The sequence below is a fragment of the Kockiozyma suomiensis genome (genome assembly GCF_038497685.1).
Source record: "Kockiozyma suomiensis strain NRRL Y-17356 unplaced genomic scaffold V2V93scaffold_11, whole genome shotgun sequence".
Taxonomy (NCBI): Eukaryota; Fungi; Ascomycota; class Lipomycetes; order Lipomycetales; family Lipomycetaceae; genus Kockiozyma; species Kockiozyma suomiensis.
Genome location: NW_027117674.1, coordinates 231,404 through 247,333, shown reverse-complemented (window position 1 = coordinate 247,333; position 15,930 = coordinate 231,404). Strand labels below are relative to the sequence as shown.

The window sequence follows — 15,930 nt, the reverse complement described above, 5'->3', positions numbered from 1 at the left end:
TCCAACGCTGCTCTATTATCGGCGACTACTATACAATCACCTTCACGAATCAGAAAATCATCATCAACTTGGAAAACCTACTTTACAGACGAAGAAGTAGCCAAATTACTCGAATTGGGAGATAAAGGCTGGGAATGGGGTAGGATTGCTATTCTTCTTTCCGGATTGAAATCTGCTGAAGAAGTTCGACGTAAATATGAAGAAATTCGCGGATACTCTAGAGCGTGAAGACGGTCAAGCTGGGATACGGTGTAGAATGGGATTTGTGACCAAGCTGTTTTGTATTCAGTCTGTTTTCAAATCGTGGTATCATGATATGGCCCCGATGAGTGAGCAGCTCAAAACTACTCGGCAACCGCGATGCGATACTACACAGTTCTCGGTTAGTCTACAAGTTAATTTGCTTCAACTCACTTCTTTACGGTCCGAAACGCCATGCCTCGTCGCCCCAATTCTCGCAATAGTGCGACAACTGATAGCACCTCTCCCAGACATATTCCACGCAGCAATTCTTCAAGTATTTTGACCTCATTTCTGAGCCTCCACAGTTTTCACAACTCCGACACACAGCATAAGACGACTGCTAGTAAATCATATCCGCCGTCTCCGAATATATATCGACAGCATTTTACCGATCTTTTCTCGAATCCTCAAAATGTTGACAAAGATCCGTCGCATACCGCCTTTGCCCAAGAACTAGGAAAACGGTGGTCTAGACTTTGTGCTCGAGGAAATCTAACACAAGGTGAAAGCTCCAGCCTGAGTAGTGACAGTGAGTTAGAGGAGCAGGATTTGCTTACAACAACGGAAGAGATGATCGCACTCAAGATGGAAGAAAGAGATTCTACTACTCCGCCAACTACCGTCTCTAGTAATCTGGAATTAGCTGACAGTGTGGCGTTGCTAAGTGAACCTATTGTTATCAATCATCGGAATCCCGGATCGGTCGGAGTGATTTTGGAGGCACTTTCGCGCGTGAAGTGTATGTATCTGTTATTAGTCATAACTTGATTCAAAGCTAATTTATCATATTCGCTAGTCAACCGATATGCATTTCAAGATGACGCTGGGGACGCGATAATTCCTCTTAATCCTAATGCACCAGACATGCGAAATTATGTGCCGTCAGCCATCTTCGCTACTAATCATACAATGCAGCCGGTGTACAGCGAAATTTGGAATGATCATGAGTATGACCTGAAGCTCCTGTGTATAGCGCTGTGCAATGTGACGCAGGAGTTTGCATACGCAATATTCACTGGGTTGTTACACTTTCAATTCGACGTAAAACACTTTGAAGCTCCCGAGTTCCCTTTGGACGAATTTTCTATGCGTTATCGATGTTTCAGTAACATAATTGATTTTCGTCTTGGACGGGCAAAGCTAAACTTCTGGGCCTCTTTGCTACTTTCGGAATTTGATGTTGCCTCAGATATGCTGTTGACATTGTTGAGAACAATTATCACCGATGAACGACATTTGCTTTTTATGCCCAATAGTGATTTAATATGGTTGCCTGTGTGGTGGTTTAAAAAAGTGCATGATATATTTGACGAAAAAAACTGGCAAGTCCTTTACTTTATATGCGAGGACTTTTTTGAAGATCTTCAATTTCAACAAAATCGTCTTGAACTAGCAGCAGAACATCAAATACAAGCTCTTGCAGCCGGTGTTTCGAAAAACTATCATGGCGGAGAGCCTCTTGCTAGATATCGTTATTATCCGCAAAGCATTCAACCAGAGAGTTTGACGGAGCTTGATATCGATCTGAGAGAAAATTTTGTTTCTGTTTCTGAGCATAGAGATATGCCTCCTATGGGCTGTGTTCTTGAAACTCGTGATATGCCACTGTATCCTACCGAGCCTCATAGACGGTTTACCATCGCATACTGTGTAAGTGACGAAGCTCGAGATACCACAGAAAGAGACAATAGTCCTACTACAACCTCATCAAGAGGAAGTGGAATAGTGTGCTCACATACTGGAACTCCTGGAACCGATGGGCTCTCTATCATTGGTGGCGGACGTATTAGAAAGTATGGCCGCTGTCACTGCGACAATCGTGGACGCAGATATTCAGATCCTACCCATTGATTTTGGGCTCTACTTTTGCCTCCAAGATTGGTACTTGTGTCTTCTGGTCGTTAAATAGTGGGCCGGTTTTTTTTGGCTGATGTTATCGAACTTTTTTGTCTCTCAGAATTGGAATTAAACTGTTTCTGGATAATCGTCATATAGTCATATAGTTTTCAATAGAGTAATCAGTATTCTCAGATTCTTGTTTATATAGACTCACAAATTTAACAAATAACATTCTTTGCCAAGCAGATACATGCTGTATATTAAAGATCTATTTATGCTTTTTTTATCAGATCAGCAACAATAGAAAAGCGCATTCATCTACAAGCATATACAAATCAAATAATCATACAATACTGACAACAGAAACGAAAAAGATAACGAAACCACCAAAGACAAAAATCGTTATTTAATAAACATGAGTACGAGTCATTTTTCTTTTTCAAGCAGCATTTTCTTGCTCCTCTATATCATAATCATCCCAGCGCCTTATCAGTTTCTTACGCTTCTGACTCACTCCATTATGCGAGTCCTGGTGCGAACCACCATCATCGGCGGGACTTAAAGCAGTCGGAGCACCATTAATCACACTAGTTAGCGTATAATCATATCCCGTAGTCGTTGTCGTAAGCTGGCTGGCTGGAGATGCAAAAGTTTTGAAAACCGACCAACTTGTAGATGAAAAGAGAGGGTCTGTATTTGTCGCTGTTACTTTTGATCCAGGTTGAACCTGCATTGGCGCGTATCTTGTAAGCCAGGTTGCTTGGTCATTGTAAGGGACTTCGAATGGGTCTGTAGGGATAGCGTTGGAAGCAGTCGAGGCCGTGCCAGAAGCAACGGGGTAATAAGCCTGGGCAGGTGGGTCTGTGTCGCCACCGTCATCTGCAACGATTGTGCCGGTCATGCCGGTTAACTGAAAACGAGGAGTATAGTTGATAACGTAGGCTGGACCATTGCTTATCACTGAGGTCATCTGAATCAAAAAGACACCGTTTGCAGCCACGCCAGGCGAAATAGTGACACTGTAAGTGCCATCGAGAGTAGAGTACGCCGCATCCTCTACAACGGTAGTCACCGGGATGAGATCTGCATTTGATCCAGTGAGAAGAAGGATCGTTGAGGAGGTAAAGGTGCTGATATCTGGAGTATTGCCATCATCTTTCCATTTCAAGGTAATGCCGTCTGCGACAGCATAACTCTTACCAGCCACAGGCGATGTAAAGGACACTGCTGCGCGAGCATAGGCAACAAAAACCAAAAGTGCAAACAGATAATGCAAAAGAAGGGATCTCATAGCAGAAATGACGATATATGAGCGACCAAGACGACGAAGACGATAAATTGCGCAGCGACAAAGGGGAGGGGGTCTCTAAATTTAGTTTGTTGTATTCCTGGCAGTCTCGTTAGAATTGAAAACAAGCAATATCTACTAAATCAAAAGCAATAAGTAGACATAAGACAAGGAAATTGCATACCAAATTATTCTCTAATAGATGGTTTTGAGTGCAAAAGTGAAGAGGTAGATATTTATAGTTACGTGTCTAGGCTGAGTTTTCAAGGAACGCGCACGCTTCTCTCTTAACCCAATTTTTACTTATCAAAATTCCGCAGCTCCGTGAAATTACCATATATGCTCTTAATCTACTCAATAATATGCATATGATCAATAGACTACATTCACAATAAATATCTATTTTGATAATATTTAAATCACGGACAGAGACTGGAAACGATAGGAAGAGGATATATATCACGTGCTGTGGGCCTCTGTAGATCAGGCATTTGTACCATATTGTTACATAAATTATAACGTAATCATGGGTTTTGTGTCAATTTGAAGATTGCAGCTTCAATCCCGAAAACTTCATCGAGAAACAATTTATTATTTATAGTCACTGACGCACCCGCAATGATCTACTTAAAAACGCTGTTGAACGTCATTGATAACTCGGTATGTGTATTTACTAATCTATGTTTGTGTATTGCTGTTTTTCTGACTGGTTAGGTGAAATATAGGGCGCTTCTCTAGTCGAGTGCGTGAACGTTTTTGGCAAAGGAAACAAGTCTGCCGGGAGAGTTGGTAGGCATCTCTATTGAGTGTTAAATTTGTTACTTATAAAACTCAGACTAACATATATTGTTTTTTTAAATAAAGGCGACAAAATTGTTGTCGTTGTGCAGCAACTACGAAACGCCCGTCTTCTTTCTCAAAATTCTGCCAACCGCGTGCAGCGAGGCGATATCCGACACGCAGTAATTGTTAGAACAAAGAAAGAGTTTTCCAGACCAGACGGTACTGTTGTACGTTTTGACGACAACGCCTGTGTTTTGGTAAATAATCAGGGTGAACCGGTCGGTACTCGTGTCATGGGTGTCGTTGCGCGTGAGCTTCAGACGAAGTACTCGAAAATTGTCTCGCTGGCTCCAAAAGTTATATAATTCAATAATCGAAAGCATTGAAGAGAGCTGATTGGGTTATTTAGGAGTTCTTTTTTTGTTCGTTATGTATTGTGTTGATGGAACTTTTTGCTGGCATACCATGAATCTCTTGTAAATAAAATGAAATTGTCCTTTTAATTTAAAACAAAACTCCATAGCCGTAATCAACATTACTACAATAATATACAAATGCAAGCGTCAATTTATCTACCATCTTCTCCACGGGACCCCAAATATATGTGTAATCTGATCGCACTGCCCGCTGTTAATGGAAAATCTTGCTGCAACTCGCGCATACGTAAAATAGAACCTAAAAAGCTATCAGAATATAATCTTTCTGCTTTAAAAAGGATTCTAGCATTGTATACCATATTAGTTTCTGCTTTTCGCTGCTGACTTTGAAAGAATACAGCTTCCTTGTGATGGCAACGAGGACATTCCTTATTGGAGCGAGGCTGTTGTATTTAATATTAGCCAACGGTTTGATTTATGAAAAGATTCAAAGCAAGATATTTCATTCATCTCTTACCAGAGTAGGATCAGTTCCGACATCAAGAGTGACACCTGCAGTCTCACTATAATTACGTTAACTTGAAGTCGCCTTTATTGCAAAGCTCATATCAGACACAACACACCTGACATCCGCTAGGATTTCGTTTCTGTATACTTTCGGATCGATTGCAAGTTCTTTGTAGGGGCAGTTTCGGCACGAGTAGAGCAGACGCTGGTTCAGCTTGTCTTCCTTGGGATACAGCATATTGTTGCTAAACAATAATGAGAGTATATTCAAACATAGCCAACATGTAATATCGGGATACCAACTTACCATTCCATGCAGAATCTAAATGATGCCATCTTGTATACAGAAGCACAGTACTAGCCAGATTAATATCAAACAGATCTGCTGGGTTCGTCGCCAAGGTGGAGTTGATTATAAATATACCACAGTTTTCACATTTGTGCACCTAAATGCGTCACACTTAGACTACATCAAACTCAAATCTTTTTAGAGGTTTTCATAATTTTCGTCGATAAACCCGAAGTTTCCAAGGCCTCTTTTCGTTCAATCCACAATCTTCTTGGGATTTTCCAGAATCGAAAGAATAATTAAAATGTCATCATCTCTTGTTCGCTCAACTCTTCGGACGGCTTCGCGTGCCGTCGCTTCAAGGTATGCTTTTCTTGAGTGTCCTCTGAATGTAGTGAACAGCTTACTCCGCCCCACGCGTTTAAGTGTCGTGTGTCGAGGGTGACTTCATAAGAAGATGAATTGCAGTGGTACTTACAATTTTTTGAAATATAGACACGCTATTAGGTCTTCAGTCAGCATGGCAGCGCGATACAATAGCACAGCTGCTGTTGACCCGAAGATTTCGACTATAGTAGACCAAATCGCTGGTCTGACACTTCTTGAGACTGCAGACCTTGTCTCATTATTGAAGGTATGCCAACATGCGCTTTTGTTACTTGAGACATGATTGAGTTTCTTTGATTCTTGTATAATAAATCTTCTCTGTTAGGATGAATCTTGCAGCTAACTTTTGCTTTTAGACCCGCCTCAACATACAAGACATTGCTATGCCCGCAGCTGCTGCCGCTCCCGTTGCCGCTGCTCCGGCAGCCGTCGAGGAGCCCGAGGTAGTTGAGAAAACTATGTTCAACGTTAAGCTCGAGAGCTTCGAAACCGGCTCAAAGCCGAAGATTATTAAAGAGGTCAAGAACCTGCTTGGTCTCAATCTTGTCGAGTCCAAGAAGTTCGTCGAAAGTGCTCCTAAAGTGTTGAAGGAGAACCTTGTCAAAGAAGATGCAGAAAAATTGAAGGAGACTTTAGAGGCTCTTGGTGCTAAAATCGTTCTTGAGTAAGCGTCGTGAGTGGAAAGTGTATGGTTGTGAGACTTGAAGCTGGCAATGTATTACACAAACGCTTTTTGTTATATACTCGTTTGTGAGAGTGTCTGTGTTGCACTTCCTTTGATTGTGGTCGCATAGAGTCATGTTGATTAATATGTTATGGGCTTTTTAACTTTATGTATATATTGAATTGATTTTTTGCACTTATTAACATCTTAATTCACTGGCTGTTTCTGATTTGTAGCTTTTAAATATTCAATTTCATCAATAAAAGTAAATGAACAGAACTGGAACAATTGCTGTACTTCTTTCTATTTCTAGCTAATGTACACTTTGGAAAATAAACAAACTGAATGAAATCTTGGTTCACGACATTTGCCCACCAATTTCAGCATCAATTATTTCTTATTACCCAAAGACGAAGCAATATTTGTAGCCTCCTGAATAGACCGCGCAATAGTACTGCGGATCTTTCCGTCTTCCATCACGAGCAGTCCACCGATTGTGCAGCCGCCCGGTGTAGATACCGAGTTTCGAATCTGAGCCGGATGGTTTCCTTCTAGAACCATACGAGCCGCACCTTGCATGGCTACAATTAATAATGAGTTAGATATTGTCTTATAAAGTACAACAATCAATCATAAGACGTACTCTGAGCAGCTAGCTCTTGGGCAACAGCAAATGGCAAGCCCATCATGACGCCACCGTCAGTCATAGCTTCAAGCATGACGCAAGCAAAAGCAGGACCACTTCCGCTAAGGGCGGTACATGCATCAAGATGCTTCTCTTCAAGGAATACAGCTCGACCTATTTGAGAGAAAATCCATTGAATCGTAGGCTTGAGGGATGGAGCTGGAGTGAGTGGGAGGAGACTAACGGTTGACGAAGATGGAGAGGCTGGGGTGGGAAACGAGATGACGGTCATTCCTTGCCGAATCTGATTAAAGTAGTGGTTAATGACTTATAATGAAATAGCAAGTTGGAGAAGGTGGATAGTACCTTGCAAGGAGTATTAGGCATAGCTCGAACAACGATAGTGTCAGGTCCAACGATATCCTGAATCTGTTTAATCGTAGTTCCGGCAAGTACACTGATAAGTAGTTTGCCGCTCAAGGCCTCCTTCATGCCCTTTCCGCTCAAAATCTCCTCGCACAGTTGAGGCTTGCATCCTAAGATAACCACATCTGCCGACGCAACGGCCTGTGCATGCTGATGTAGTGCTACTTCGACTTTTCCGGCATATGTGGTGGTAATTCTGTCGGCAGACTCTTGTCGTTTCACACATGCGACAAATTTACCGGGAATTGGAATGCCACTTGCTGCGGTTGCTCCGGTGCTGAGGGAGTCCAGTACTCCGCTGAGAACAGCAGAGCCCATGGTTCCGCATGCGAGCATACAGAGGGTATAATAGTTCTTGATAGACAGTTCAGTAGACATGATGATATAAAAAGAAACCCGCGTCTTTCCTGTATCAATATCGAATAAAGAAAAAAGGTGTGCTTGACCTTGCAAGTTGAATAACCAGTTTCGAGACTGAGGACAGTAATTAAAAAGATCTCGAGCCTATCAATAAAGTTTCCATTTAGCTCTGTAGGAACTAGCCTAGAAATCTGCTTTGGTTAACTATTCTGACGTATTTTTCTCAATGATCTGTTTGCTGTAGTATAATAAATAATTAGATTTTTTAATGTTATTTATAAGCATGATTTAACTGTACTGTGCTGAATTATTGCTAAAATTGAGCATAAACTCTACTTCCTCCTCGCTAAAAGACCAATCATCTCCTCGAAGACATCTCCCAGCTCGATATCGATCTCCCCACTCTTCTTCTATCATACACCGCCAACCCATAATGCCCATGATTCCTGAAGAAAACCCGTCAGACTGTGAAGTACATAATTCTCTTCCGGCTGATGTTATCAGTTTGTTACGATCTACTCGATTTGTATGTGCAATTTTTACTTCTTGAATATTCTATTGTATGACGTTATGTGCTGATCCATCTTTTTCTACTACAACAGTTACAATTAGGAACTTCATACCATGATTATCCTCATGTCAGTTTGATGAACTATACATATCTTCCAGAAGGCTCGGCTTTGCCTTACGAATCGGACGCTGTGATTATCGTTACTACTGAAAGACACACAAAGAAGTTCTTTAATATCACCGCGGTATGTAAATCCGTTTTCTGTAAACCATCTAATTCTGTGTGATACGGTGAAATGCTGACGCAGTACTGCTCAGAATCCTCGAGTTTCTATCCTAGTTCATGACTGGGTCTCCAAACAGACCAGCACCACTCCCAGCAGCGCAGGTCCTAATGGCCTGACTCAATTTCTTCTCTCTATGAATCAGGCAGAGCTGTCTAGTATTTCCGCCACATTGAATGGCATTGCACGGATAGTCACTGATCCGACTGAGGAGAAGTTTTTTAAAGACAGGCTGCTTGCATCCAACCCATCTGATGCACGGACGTTTATTGATGCTGAAGATGTAGCTTTGATTGCTATCAAGGTATCGAGTGCTCGCGTTGTTGACAACGATAACAACGTCGTCAAGTGAGTTTATTATTTATGTTTAGCTTGTTTGAATAGAAGCTAACTAGAATGTAGATGGAAGGATGCAGGTGCTGAGTCCACACCGCAAACACCAGGACAAAATGGAGTTGCATCAAACGGTTCATCGTAAGAATTATTGGAGAATTTACTTTACTGTAGATATACGTACCAAAATAAAACCACATGTTTTGAACAATAACGATATATGTATTTACAATAGTATTTATTATGTGTTGTCACCGTTGACCACTACTATTATCCTTCACCGTATGCAGATACGACTCGTCCATCTCTAAATCCTCTTCCTCATCGCCTTCATCATCTTCATAAGCTGGTGCTCGGCTGGTTGGCCGCCTCTCTCCTAGAGGAGCAGCACTTCTACTTCTACTTCTTAGAGAATCATCAAAGTTTGATGAATCACGCGGTATCGAGTATTCTGTTGTCTCCAATGTATCTTCAAGATCACTATCTTCGCCGGGGTATTGCTCTACTTCTTCCTCTGCTTCCTCCTCTGCTCTGCCATTTTGAAGTACTCGCAGCTCATTCATTGTCATGGTCACAAATTGCCGTATCTCATTAAGTTCCATAGCTCCGACGTTATCTATTTGCATGTAGGTGGGATCCAAACTCTTCAAACCTGCTCGCACTTTAGCCTGTCGAATCTCACGGATATCCCGTAGTAAGTTGCGAATTATATGCGGTGGACAGGCTAAATCATCCGGCGCGCTGGTAAGTACAAGCTCTCCAACTTCGATCCACTCCCATGGCAATTTGTTTGAAAAACGAGTCATATTTGAAGCTTCTGCCTCGTAAGCTGCTTTCAGAGAGTCTTCAGATAACCAAGTCGGAGCGATGATATTGCATCGCGATTGCTTCTTTAGTATTATGGCGACCCAGAGTGGAACCTCTACTCGTCGCATCGGTCGCATCGCTGGAAGATTTAGCTAGGATTATATCAGTCAGTATAGCTGAAATTAAAACAAATAGCAGGAGAAGATCCATACACCGATGAGTTCTAGCACATCTAGGGCTTGCCGCGGAACGATAGAGACACTAGTATTTTCAGCTAGAAATGATATCTCAGACGGCAAAAAAGTACCGATCTGTTTTAGAGGAAGAGCCATTTCAAACTGCGCAAGAGCCTGCTATCAGAATGCAAGACAGTGGGGTTTTTTTTGAAGAGGGCGGTTTTTATGATTGTTGAAATCAAGGGGTTGGAGGTAACACGCGACGGAGACGCGTTCGCGTAAACGGATGCCTGATCAATTTGTCATGGTACATATTTTTAATTATAATTAACGACAGATGTGTTTATTATATCTTCACTGAATTAAATTGGACAAACTAATGAATTCTCAAAATGAATACTCTTTTTAAAATAATCAGATGCAACATTCTCACTATTATTTTCTATACCGAAAACCGATTCCCAATACAGGCCCCCTGAATCCGCCGCACTACCCATATTCTGACTCTCGAGGCGTTCATCGTGACCATTCAATTGTCGGTGCATTAACAAGGATTCTTGTATATTCTTCATCCAACATAAGTTCATAATCGCTATAGACTCCAATTGCTTGCTATAGCGCCGCGGCAAATAGCAAATGCAATGATTCCATATGGACTTCTCTCAGTCCTGCTATTGCCAATACAGTGTCTGGGACTTTTTTTTTTCGCCAAAGGCTTTTTCCCATATAAGCCAGTTTTCCATGGATATGCGCCTATAGAGTCGGATAGTCCTCCTGCGGTGTTTGACAGTGTCATTTTCATGCTAGTTGACGCTTTGAGAAGGTGCGCAATGTCTTTCAAGTTGGCAACAAACTACGGCTAATAGATATTCATTCTAGCGACTTTGTGTTTTCGAATGAGTCTACCATGACATTCACTCAGAGGTAAGAGAGATACTGCTATAAGCAACATAGTATATCTAACTGGCGCAGTCTCATTGCGTCCGGCAACGCTCTACCATTCACTGCTCGCGCAGCTCCTCCAACCGTAACTCTACCTCGCATTAAGGGCATCACAACTGGCTCCGTTCCTAATTTCCTAGACGCAGTACTTAATATAGCTGAATCTGATACCTCCTCCTCGTTGCAGGACCAAGATAGCTGGCTAGCACAGTTTAAACGACGACCAGAGCCTGGTCGGTTAATCATGTTTGGCGATGATACATGGCTCAAGCTATTTCCAGGGATGTTTGATAGGTCCGATGGAACGTCCAGTTTTTTTGTATCGGTATGTCAGTTGTTTGCCATGGCTTTACAATTTCTGTTACTGACGTCATGCTAGGATTTCACCGAAGTCGACAATAATGTTACCAGACACTTAGATACGGAATTAGCTTCTGATGATTGGGATGTCATGATTCTACATTATCTGGGTGTCGACCACATTGGTCATAAAAGTGGGCCAAAGAGGTACCTGTTCTATCGGTTACTTATAGGTCTCATCACTAACCGTCGATAGTCCATTCATGCCGGAAAAATTGTCAGAAATGGATAATATTGTGAAGAATCTATATAATCATGCTTCAAAAAAACTTGAACAAGGAAAATCCACGCTTTTAGTACTATGCGGAGACCATGGAATGAACGAGCTTGGAAATCATGGCGGCTCGTCATCAGGAGAAACGTCGACAGCACTACTGTTTGCGTCTCCTTTATTTGAGAAACTCGGACATTCTTTTACGGCGCCGTGGCTGACATCCGATGGTTATGATTATTACGCAGTAATCGAACAGAGCGATATTGTGCCGTCAATTTCAGGGTTAATGGGCAATCCGTTTCCGATGAATAATATCGGAGTTTTCATTCCCGAGTTTTTGGATTTTTGGTCTGGTAGCGTTACCCCTCTAGTGCTCTGTTCTGTTTTTGTTGATATATTTTAAACTTACAAATTTAGAGCCTGAACAACTAACTCTGCTAAAGAAAAATGCAGAGCAGATGTACCGCATTTTGTCTGCAACTTTCTCTGAACTTGATACTCCAGTAAAGAATGTTGATGCATTACTCGAAGGAAACGATGTTGACAAGATACGTGGATTATGGCACAAAATCCATGATCCGTACTTTGATGACACGAATGACCCATTTACAACACTCTATAGCTTTTTAGAAACTAGTCGAAATGTACTGGCACGAACGTCAAGTAATTATGATATACCAAGTATGATAATTGGATTACTTATCATATCTTGGATCTCTTGGGTAACGTTGCGTCGGTCAATATACGCGACTTCTCCGGACTCGATCACTAAGATTGTGTTTGTGATCACTGTGTTACTACATGGACTTTCGATGTTTGGAAGCAGTTTAGTGGAAGAGGAGCATTATTTTTGGTATTGGATCGCATCTGGGTGGTTTGCCGTTCAATTCGCAATGAGGTTAGCTGTTTGTGCCAATTAATTTCATCTTGAAACTAACTACATCTGTGAATACTAGTGCGAGAAACATGAGTCGCGGCACAGCTCTAGCATGGATAGGTCAACTAGCTTTACTGGCTGTAATCAGGCACTATCATCATACCGGTCAAAAATTTTCGGGCGCTTTTGACCTTGCTAGCTTACTATCTCTTAAATTTTCAAATGGGACACTATGGACGCTGATCATGATTCAACATTTAATGGTATTCAAGAATTTGCGGTTTTATGTATTTACAGAAGTGGGTTCTATCGCCGGATTTGTGTGTTCGTTTACCCCGATTTTTAGTTTATTCTCATTTAAACTATCAATGGCGATTGAATCAGGCGAGACCGTGCCTAGTTATCTAGCTGCGATTACTCCTATTTCAACAGGAGCCGACAATTTACGGAAACGCGCGCAAGCGGCGTTCCTTGCTATGGGTGTGTGCTTGATGTTTCATTTCATTGCGACGGTTTGGAATACGAAGAAAGACGCGTTCAAATTCATAAGAGGAGTATTTTACATTGTCGAAGTACTGCTGCTAATTGAGTCTTGTACCACTAATATTCCTCTATTTCTGCTGTATGGCGCAGTTCATTCTATTCTTCGGCGGTATGCTGCCTACGAAAAATCAACGTCGATGGCGATAGTTTTCACCGGATTAATATGGCAGCATGTTTCATTTTTTGCGTCTGGAAACTCGAATTCGCTTGCCTCGCTTGATTTATCGAACGCATATAATGGAATATCAGGATTTAACACTATTCTCGTGGGGATTTTGCTGTTTGTGAGCAACTGGTCTGGCCCGATATATTTCTCATTATCTACGATAGTGCAGCTTGCGGTACATCAAACGCGCAGCTCTTCCAAATCGACATTTTCGTCAATTGAGCAACTAGTGACAACAGACTATTTAAGTCTAATTCATGCGTTTCATGCAGTATCTCTTTTGGCGGTTATGAGCGCTTGTACTGTTCTTCGGTCGCATTTATTCGTATGGACAGTGTTTTCTCCAAAGTTACTGTATACTGCTGCGTGGTTTTCATTGCAACAAGGACTGGTGGATACCATTGGCGGTTTGGCATTGACTGCTATAGGAGAAGCGTTATGAGTTGATTGATGGCTTGTTACTGTATTTTTAGGGTTTGAATAGATGTGACCCTAGTATAAACCTCACTGTGCTTAGTGCATTCCCAGTATTTATAAACCTGGGAGATAATTTTTTTTATCAATCTTAAAACTCTTGCATCAATGACTTGACGCGATAAGATTATTCAATTAACAGTAAGTAATCTTTTTATAACTATAAGCAGCGGGAAACGTGTTATAGATGCTTGTTCTTTTTTATGATGACAACTTTTCTGTGTTTGACTCTTAATTGAGATGGAAACCACAAATGATTTCTCAAGACTACAACGGTATCTGATTAAAAAAAAAACAAAAGCATTTAATCTCACGTTGTTTCTCTCTGCTTTTTTTTATCGATTTAATGAATTGGAGTTTTCAGACTGACAAACAACAAAAGCAGAATCCCGCGAATGCCTCCTAAAAACAGACGCAATTTAAATGCTCTGTACCCGGACTCGCTTCCCGTAAAAGTTACTACCCTCCCACCGCTAATTCCGCATAATCCTATCTCGTTATGTCAATATGCGTATGCATTGCTTCTGGGTCCGTTTATTTCCGGGTTCAAACAGCCGGTGCGGTATACCGCATCTTTAGAGAAAACTTCGGACTCGGTAAGCTCGTATGTATCGGGGATTTTTGTCGAGTCTGAACAAGACATGCAAGCGCTCTGGCGCTCCGGGTTTTTTGGAAAGGGATCGCAGAGTAGGAGCGATCCTACTTGGGAGCTACGAGTTGTTAAACGTCTGAATATTCCTGGACGTGAGGGGATGTTGGCGCCTGAGGAGTTGACTGCTAGGCGGCGCGAGGCGAGGAAGAGAATGAAGAACGAGAGAGCACTTGCTGAGGCAGCTACAACTTTGGGTCGCGAGATAGCTGCTCCGGCTTTGATATCAGATGTGGCTCCAGTAGAGATTGCGAATGAAAAGTTGCAAGTCGCCGAGCAGGTTATGGCGAAAAAGGCTCGAGCAGAAGATGAAAATCTGTTGGATAGCAATGGAAATATCAGACGTCTAGAACGACTGGAGATTACTCCGCAAGAAGCATTCTTTTTGACTTATGCTCTTGATGTACTGGACATATACGACGATCACACTGGAGTAAGCTTTTCTTGTATTTTCTGAATTGCGTCTAAAAAAATACGAGTGCTAATCTGTTTCTAAGGACTTTGTATCGGCTCCACATTTATTAGGTTTATTAATGCCAGATTGGCGACCAGACAACGAATTCATCTTGAAATACGTCGTCTATCACCACTACCGCTCTCATGGTTGGTGTATTCGCAATGGTGTAAAGTTTGGCGTAGACTACCTCCTCTACCGTCGCGGTCCACCGTTTTCTCACGCTGAGTACGGAATCGTGATTCTACCACTTTATTCCGACGAGAGACGGAATCAAGACTCGCGACGAGATTGGGCTTGGATATCGGGTGTGAATCGTATTGTGGGGGGTGTTAAGAAGACATTGATCATGTGCTACGTCGAGGTGCCGGAGTGTATTGATACGTGGCATACGGTCGAAGAGTTGTTGAAGAGTTATAAAGTGCGCGAGATATCCTTTAAGCGCTGGATGCCTAGTCGCAACAGAGATTGATTTAGATTAGCGATAGGGAAAGGAGGGCATGGAATGGAGTTTTGTGGTTATGTGTATTTCTTTGGACGGTGTTTGTGGTTGCTTGCTTCTGTAAAGAGATTAATGTAATAATAGAAATAAGCTTTGATTATATGCAAACGCCAAATATTTTAACAGATAGAAATGAATCATAGCAAGCGGAAAATGAGAGAAAATATTGTACAACCCCCTCTATACATGACATTAGTCTGATCTCTAAACTTCACCCTTCCATGCTTTTTCGACAAACTCGCACCCGCGACCGTTGGTAGATATGCAAACGTAATTCTTCTTATCGGGTAAGATGCATTTCTCTTGCGAGTCTGGGAAGAGACAGGGACAATCTACTGGCCGTTTGACGCAGGATAGAGTATCTTCACATACGAATCCATTACATTCCACTAGATTCATAATAATACCATTAGTACATGCAAAGTATGCAGCATGAAAAACATGAAGACATAAGAAACAAGTAGACATACCAGTTTCGTAATTCTGTTCGTACCACTGCGGACTTCCCTGTGCACTTTCTTGCTGCCGTCGTTGTTGTCTTCCACCTCCGGTCGCACCTTCGAACATATGCTCAAAAAAATCAAACTGAGCACTGACGAGTAATGGAGCATGCAAAAGTAGTAGTGCTACGTATGTTAAACGCATTGTGCTTCTTGTAAGTGCGAAGGCAGTCAGTTTATATAGAGATTGTAGCAGTATTCGCTACGTGTCTAGAGTATATAGTAGACGCGTTACTTTTAGTCACGTGAAGTGTGCTTATAAATAAAAATTGGGGTTTGTACCGTTATTATTTCGAAGCAATGATTGCGATAGCAAATGAAGAGCATCGAAGAGTGTTTACATGCACAATT

At 41.8% G+C, this 15,930-nt stretch overlaps 11 protein-coding genes across 11 annotated transcripts; 6 read left to right on the top strand and 5 right to left on the bottom strand.

The window, feature by feature from the left end:
* The first annotated feature begins 332 nt into the window (after window positions 1–332).
* Window positions 333–2,308, top strand: V2V93DRAFT_53422 (uncharacterized protein). The gene is made up of 2 exons (XM_066912723.1): window positions 333–982; window positions 1,040–2,308. The coding sequence occupies exons 1-2, from the start codon at window positions 436–438 to the stop codon at window positions 2,092–2,094; spliced, it is 1,602 nt and encodes a 533-aa protein (XP_066764443.1). The 5' UTR covers window positions 333–435; the 3' UTR covers window positions 2,095–2,308.
* Window positions 2,203–3,561, bottom strand: V2V93DRAFT_373156 (uncharacterized protein). Its single transcript, XM_066910902.1, has one exon. The coding sequence runs from the start codon at window positions 3,371–3,373 to the stop codon at window positions 2,522–2,524; it is 852 nt and encodes a 283-aa protein (XP_066764442.1). The 5' UTR covers window positions 3,374–3,561; the 3' UTR covers window positions 2,203–2,521.
* Window positions 3,562–3,969: 408 nt separating this feature from the next.
* Window positions 3,970–4,679, top strand: V2V93DRAFT_373153 (mitochondrial 54S ribosomal protein uL14m). Its single transcript, XM_066910901.1, has 3 exons — window positions 3,970–4,030; window positions 4,096–4,159; window positions 4,235–4,679. The coding sequence occupies exons 1-3, from the start codon at window positions 3,989–3,991 to the stop codon at window positions 4,516–4,518; spliced, it is 390 nt and encodes a 129-aa protein (XP_066764441.1). The 5' UTR covers window positions 3,970–3,988; the 3' UTR covers window positions 4,519–4,679.
* V2V93DRAFT_373152 (uncharacterized protein) lies at window positions 4,566–5,415 on the bottom strand. Its single transcript, XM_066910900.1, has 5 exons — window positions 5,345–5,415; window positions 5,154–5,282; window positions 5,048–5,093; window positions 4,887–4,973; window positions 4,566–4,828 (listed from the first exon to the last, which is right to left on the bottom strand). The coding sequence occupies exons 1-5, from the start codon at window positions 5,371–5,373 to the stop codon at window positions 4,784–4,786; spliced, it is 336 nt and encodes a 111-aa protein (XP_066764440.1). The 5' UTR covers window positions 5,374–5,415; the 3' UTR covers window positions 4,566–4,783.
* A 215-nt stretch (window positions 5,416–5,630) lies between these two features.
* V2V93DRAFT_360175 (mitochondrial 54S ribosomal protein bL12m) lies at window positions 5,631–6,381 on the top strand (the record flags this gene model as incomplete). Its single annotated transcript, XM_066908123.1, has 3 exons — window positions 5,631–5,689; window positions 5,834–5,960; window positions 6,070–6,381. 3 exons carry the CDS (start codon window positions 5,631–5,633, stop codon window positions 6,379–6,381), a joined length of 498 nt encoding a protein of 165 aa, XP_066764439.1.
* Window positions 6,382–6,572: 191 nt separating this feature from the next.
* On the bottom strand, window positions 6,573–8,054 carry V2V93DRAFT_373141 (pyrroline-5-carboxylate reductase dimerization-domain-containing protein). The gene is made up of 3 exons (XM_066910899.1): window positions 7,369–8,054; window positions 7,021–7,306; window positions 6,573–6,958 (listed from the first exon to the last, which is right to left on the bottom strand). Exons 1-3 carry the CDS (start codon window positions 7,804–7,806, stop codon window positions 6,768–6,770), a joined length of 915 nt encoding a protein of 304 aa, XP_066764438.1. The 5' UTR covers window positions 7,807–8,054; the 3' UTR covers window positions 6,573–6,767.
* Window positions 8,055–8,185: 131 nt separating this feature from the next.
* On the top strand, window positions 8,186–9,188 carry V2V93DRAFT_373139 (uncharacterized protein). The gene is made up of 4 exons (XM_066910898.1): window positions 8,186–8,314; window positions 8,391–8,543; window positions 8,617–8,930; window positions 8,985–9,188. The coding sequence occupies exons 1-4, from the start codon at window positions 8,222–8,224 to the stop codon at window positions 9,058–9,060; spliced, it is 636 nt and encodes a 211-aa protein (XP_066764437.1). The 5' UTR covers window positions 8,186–8,221; the 3' UTR covers window positions 9,061–9,188.
* On the bottom strand, window positions 9,111–10,224 carry V2V93DRAFT_373138 (uncharacterized protein). Its single transcript, XM_066910897.1, has 2 exons — window positions 9,935–10,224; window positions 9,111–9,874 (listed from the first exon to the last, which is right to left on the bottom strand). Exons 1-2 carry the CDS (start codon window positions 10,052–10,054, stop codon window positions 9,167–9,169), a joined length of 828 nt encoding a protein of 275 aa, XP_066764436.1. The 5' UTR covers window positions 10,055–10,224; the 3' UTR covers window positions 9,111–9,166.
* A 315-nt stretch (window positions 10,225–10,539) lies between these two features.
* Window positions 10,540–13,442, top strand: V2V93DRAFT_381605 (alkaline-phosphatase-like protein; the record flags this gene model as incomplete). The annotated part of the gene is made up of 7 exons (XM_066912113.1): window positions 10,540–10,721; window positions 10,778–10,822; window positions 10,871–11,165; window positions 11,220–11,347; window positions 11,397–11,767; window positions 11,832–12,312; window positions 12,371–13,442. 7 exons carry the CDS (start codon window positions 10,540–10,542, stop codon window positions 13,440–13,442), a joined length of 2,574 nt encoding a protein of 857 aa, XP_066764435.1.
* Window positions 13,443–13,561: 119 nt separating this feature from the next.
* On the top strand, window positions 13,562–15,166 carry V2V93DRAFT_53077 (SEN2 subunit of the tRNA splicing endonuclease-like protein). The gene is made up of 3 exons (XM_066912722.1): window positions 13,562–13,615; window positions 13,860–14,556; window positions 14,621–15,166. The coding sequence occupies exons 2-3, from the start codon at window positions 13,870–13,872 to the stop codon at window positions 15,047–15,049; spliced, it is 1,116 nt and encodes a 371-aa protein (XP_066764434.1). The 5' UTR covers window positions 13,562–13,615; window positions 13,860–13,869; the 3' UTR covers window positions 15,050–15,166.
* V2V93DRAFT_373129 (uncharacterized protein) lies at window positions 15,149–15,779 on the bottom strand. The gene is made up of 2 exons (XM_066910896.1): window positions 15,550–15,779; window positions 15,149–15,468 (listed from the first exon to the last, which is right to left on the bottom strand). Exons 1-2 carry the CDS (start codon window positions 15,722–15,724, stop codon window positions 15,284–15,286), a joined length of 360 nt encoding a protein of 119 aa, XP_066764433.1. The 5' UTR covers window positions 15,725–15,779; the 3' UTR covers window positions 15,149–15,283.
* Between the last annotated feature and the right edge of the window lie 151 nt (window positions 15,780–15,930).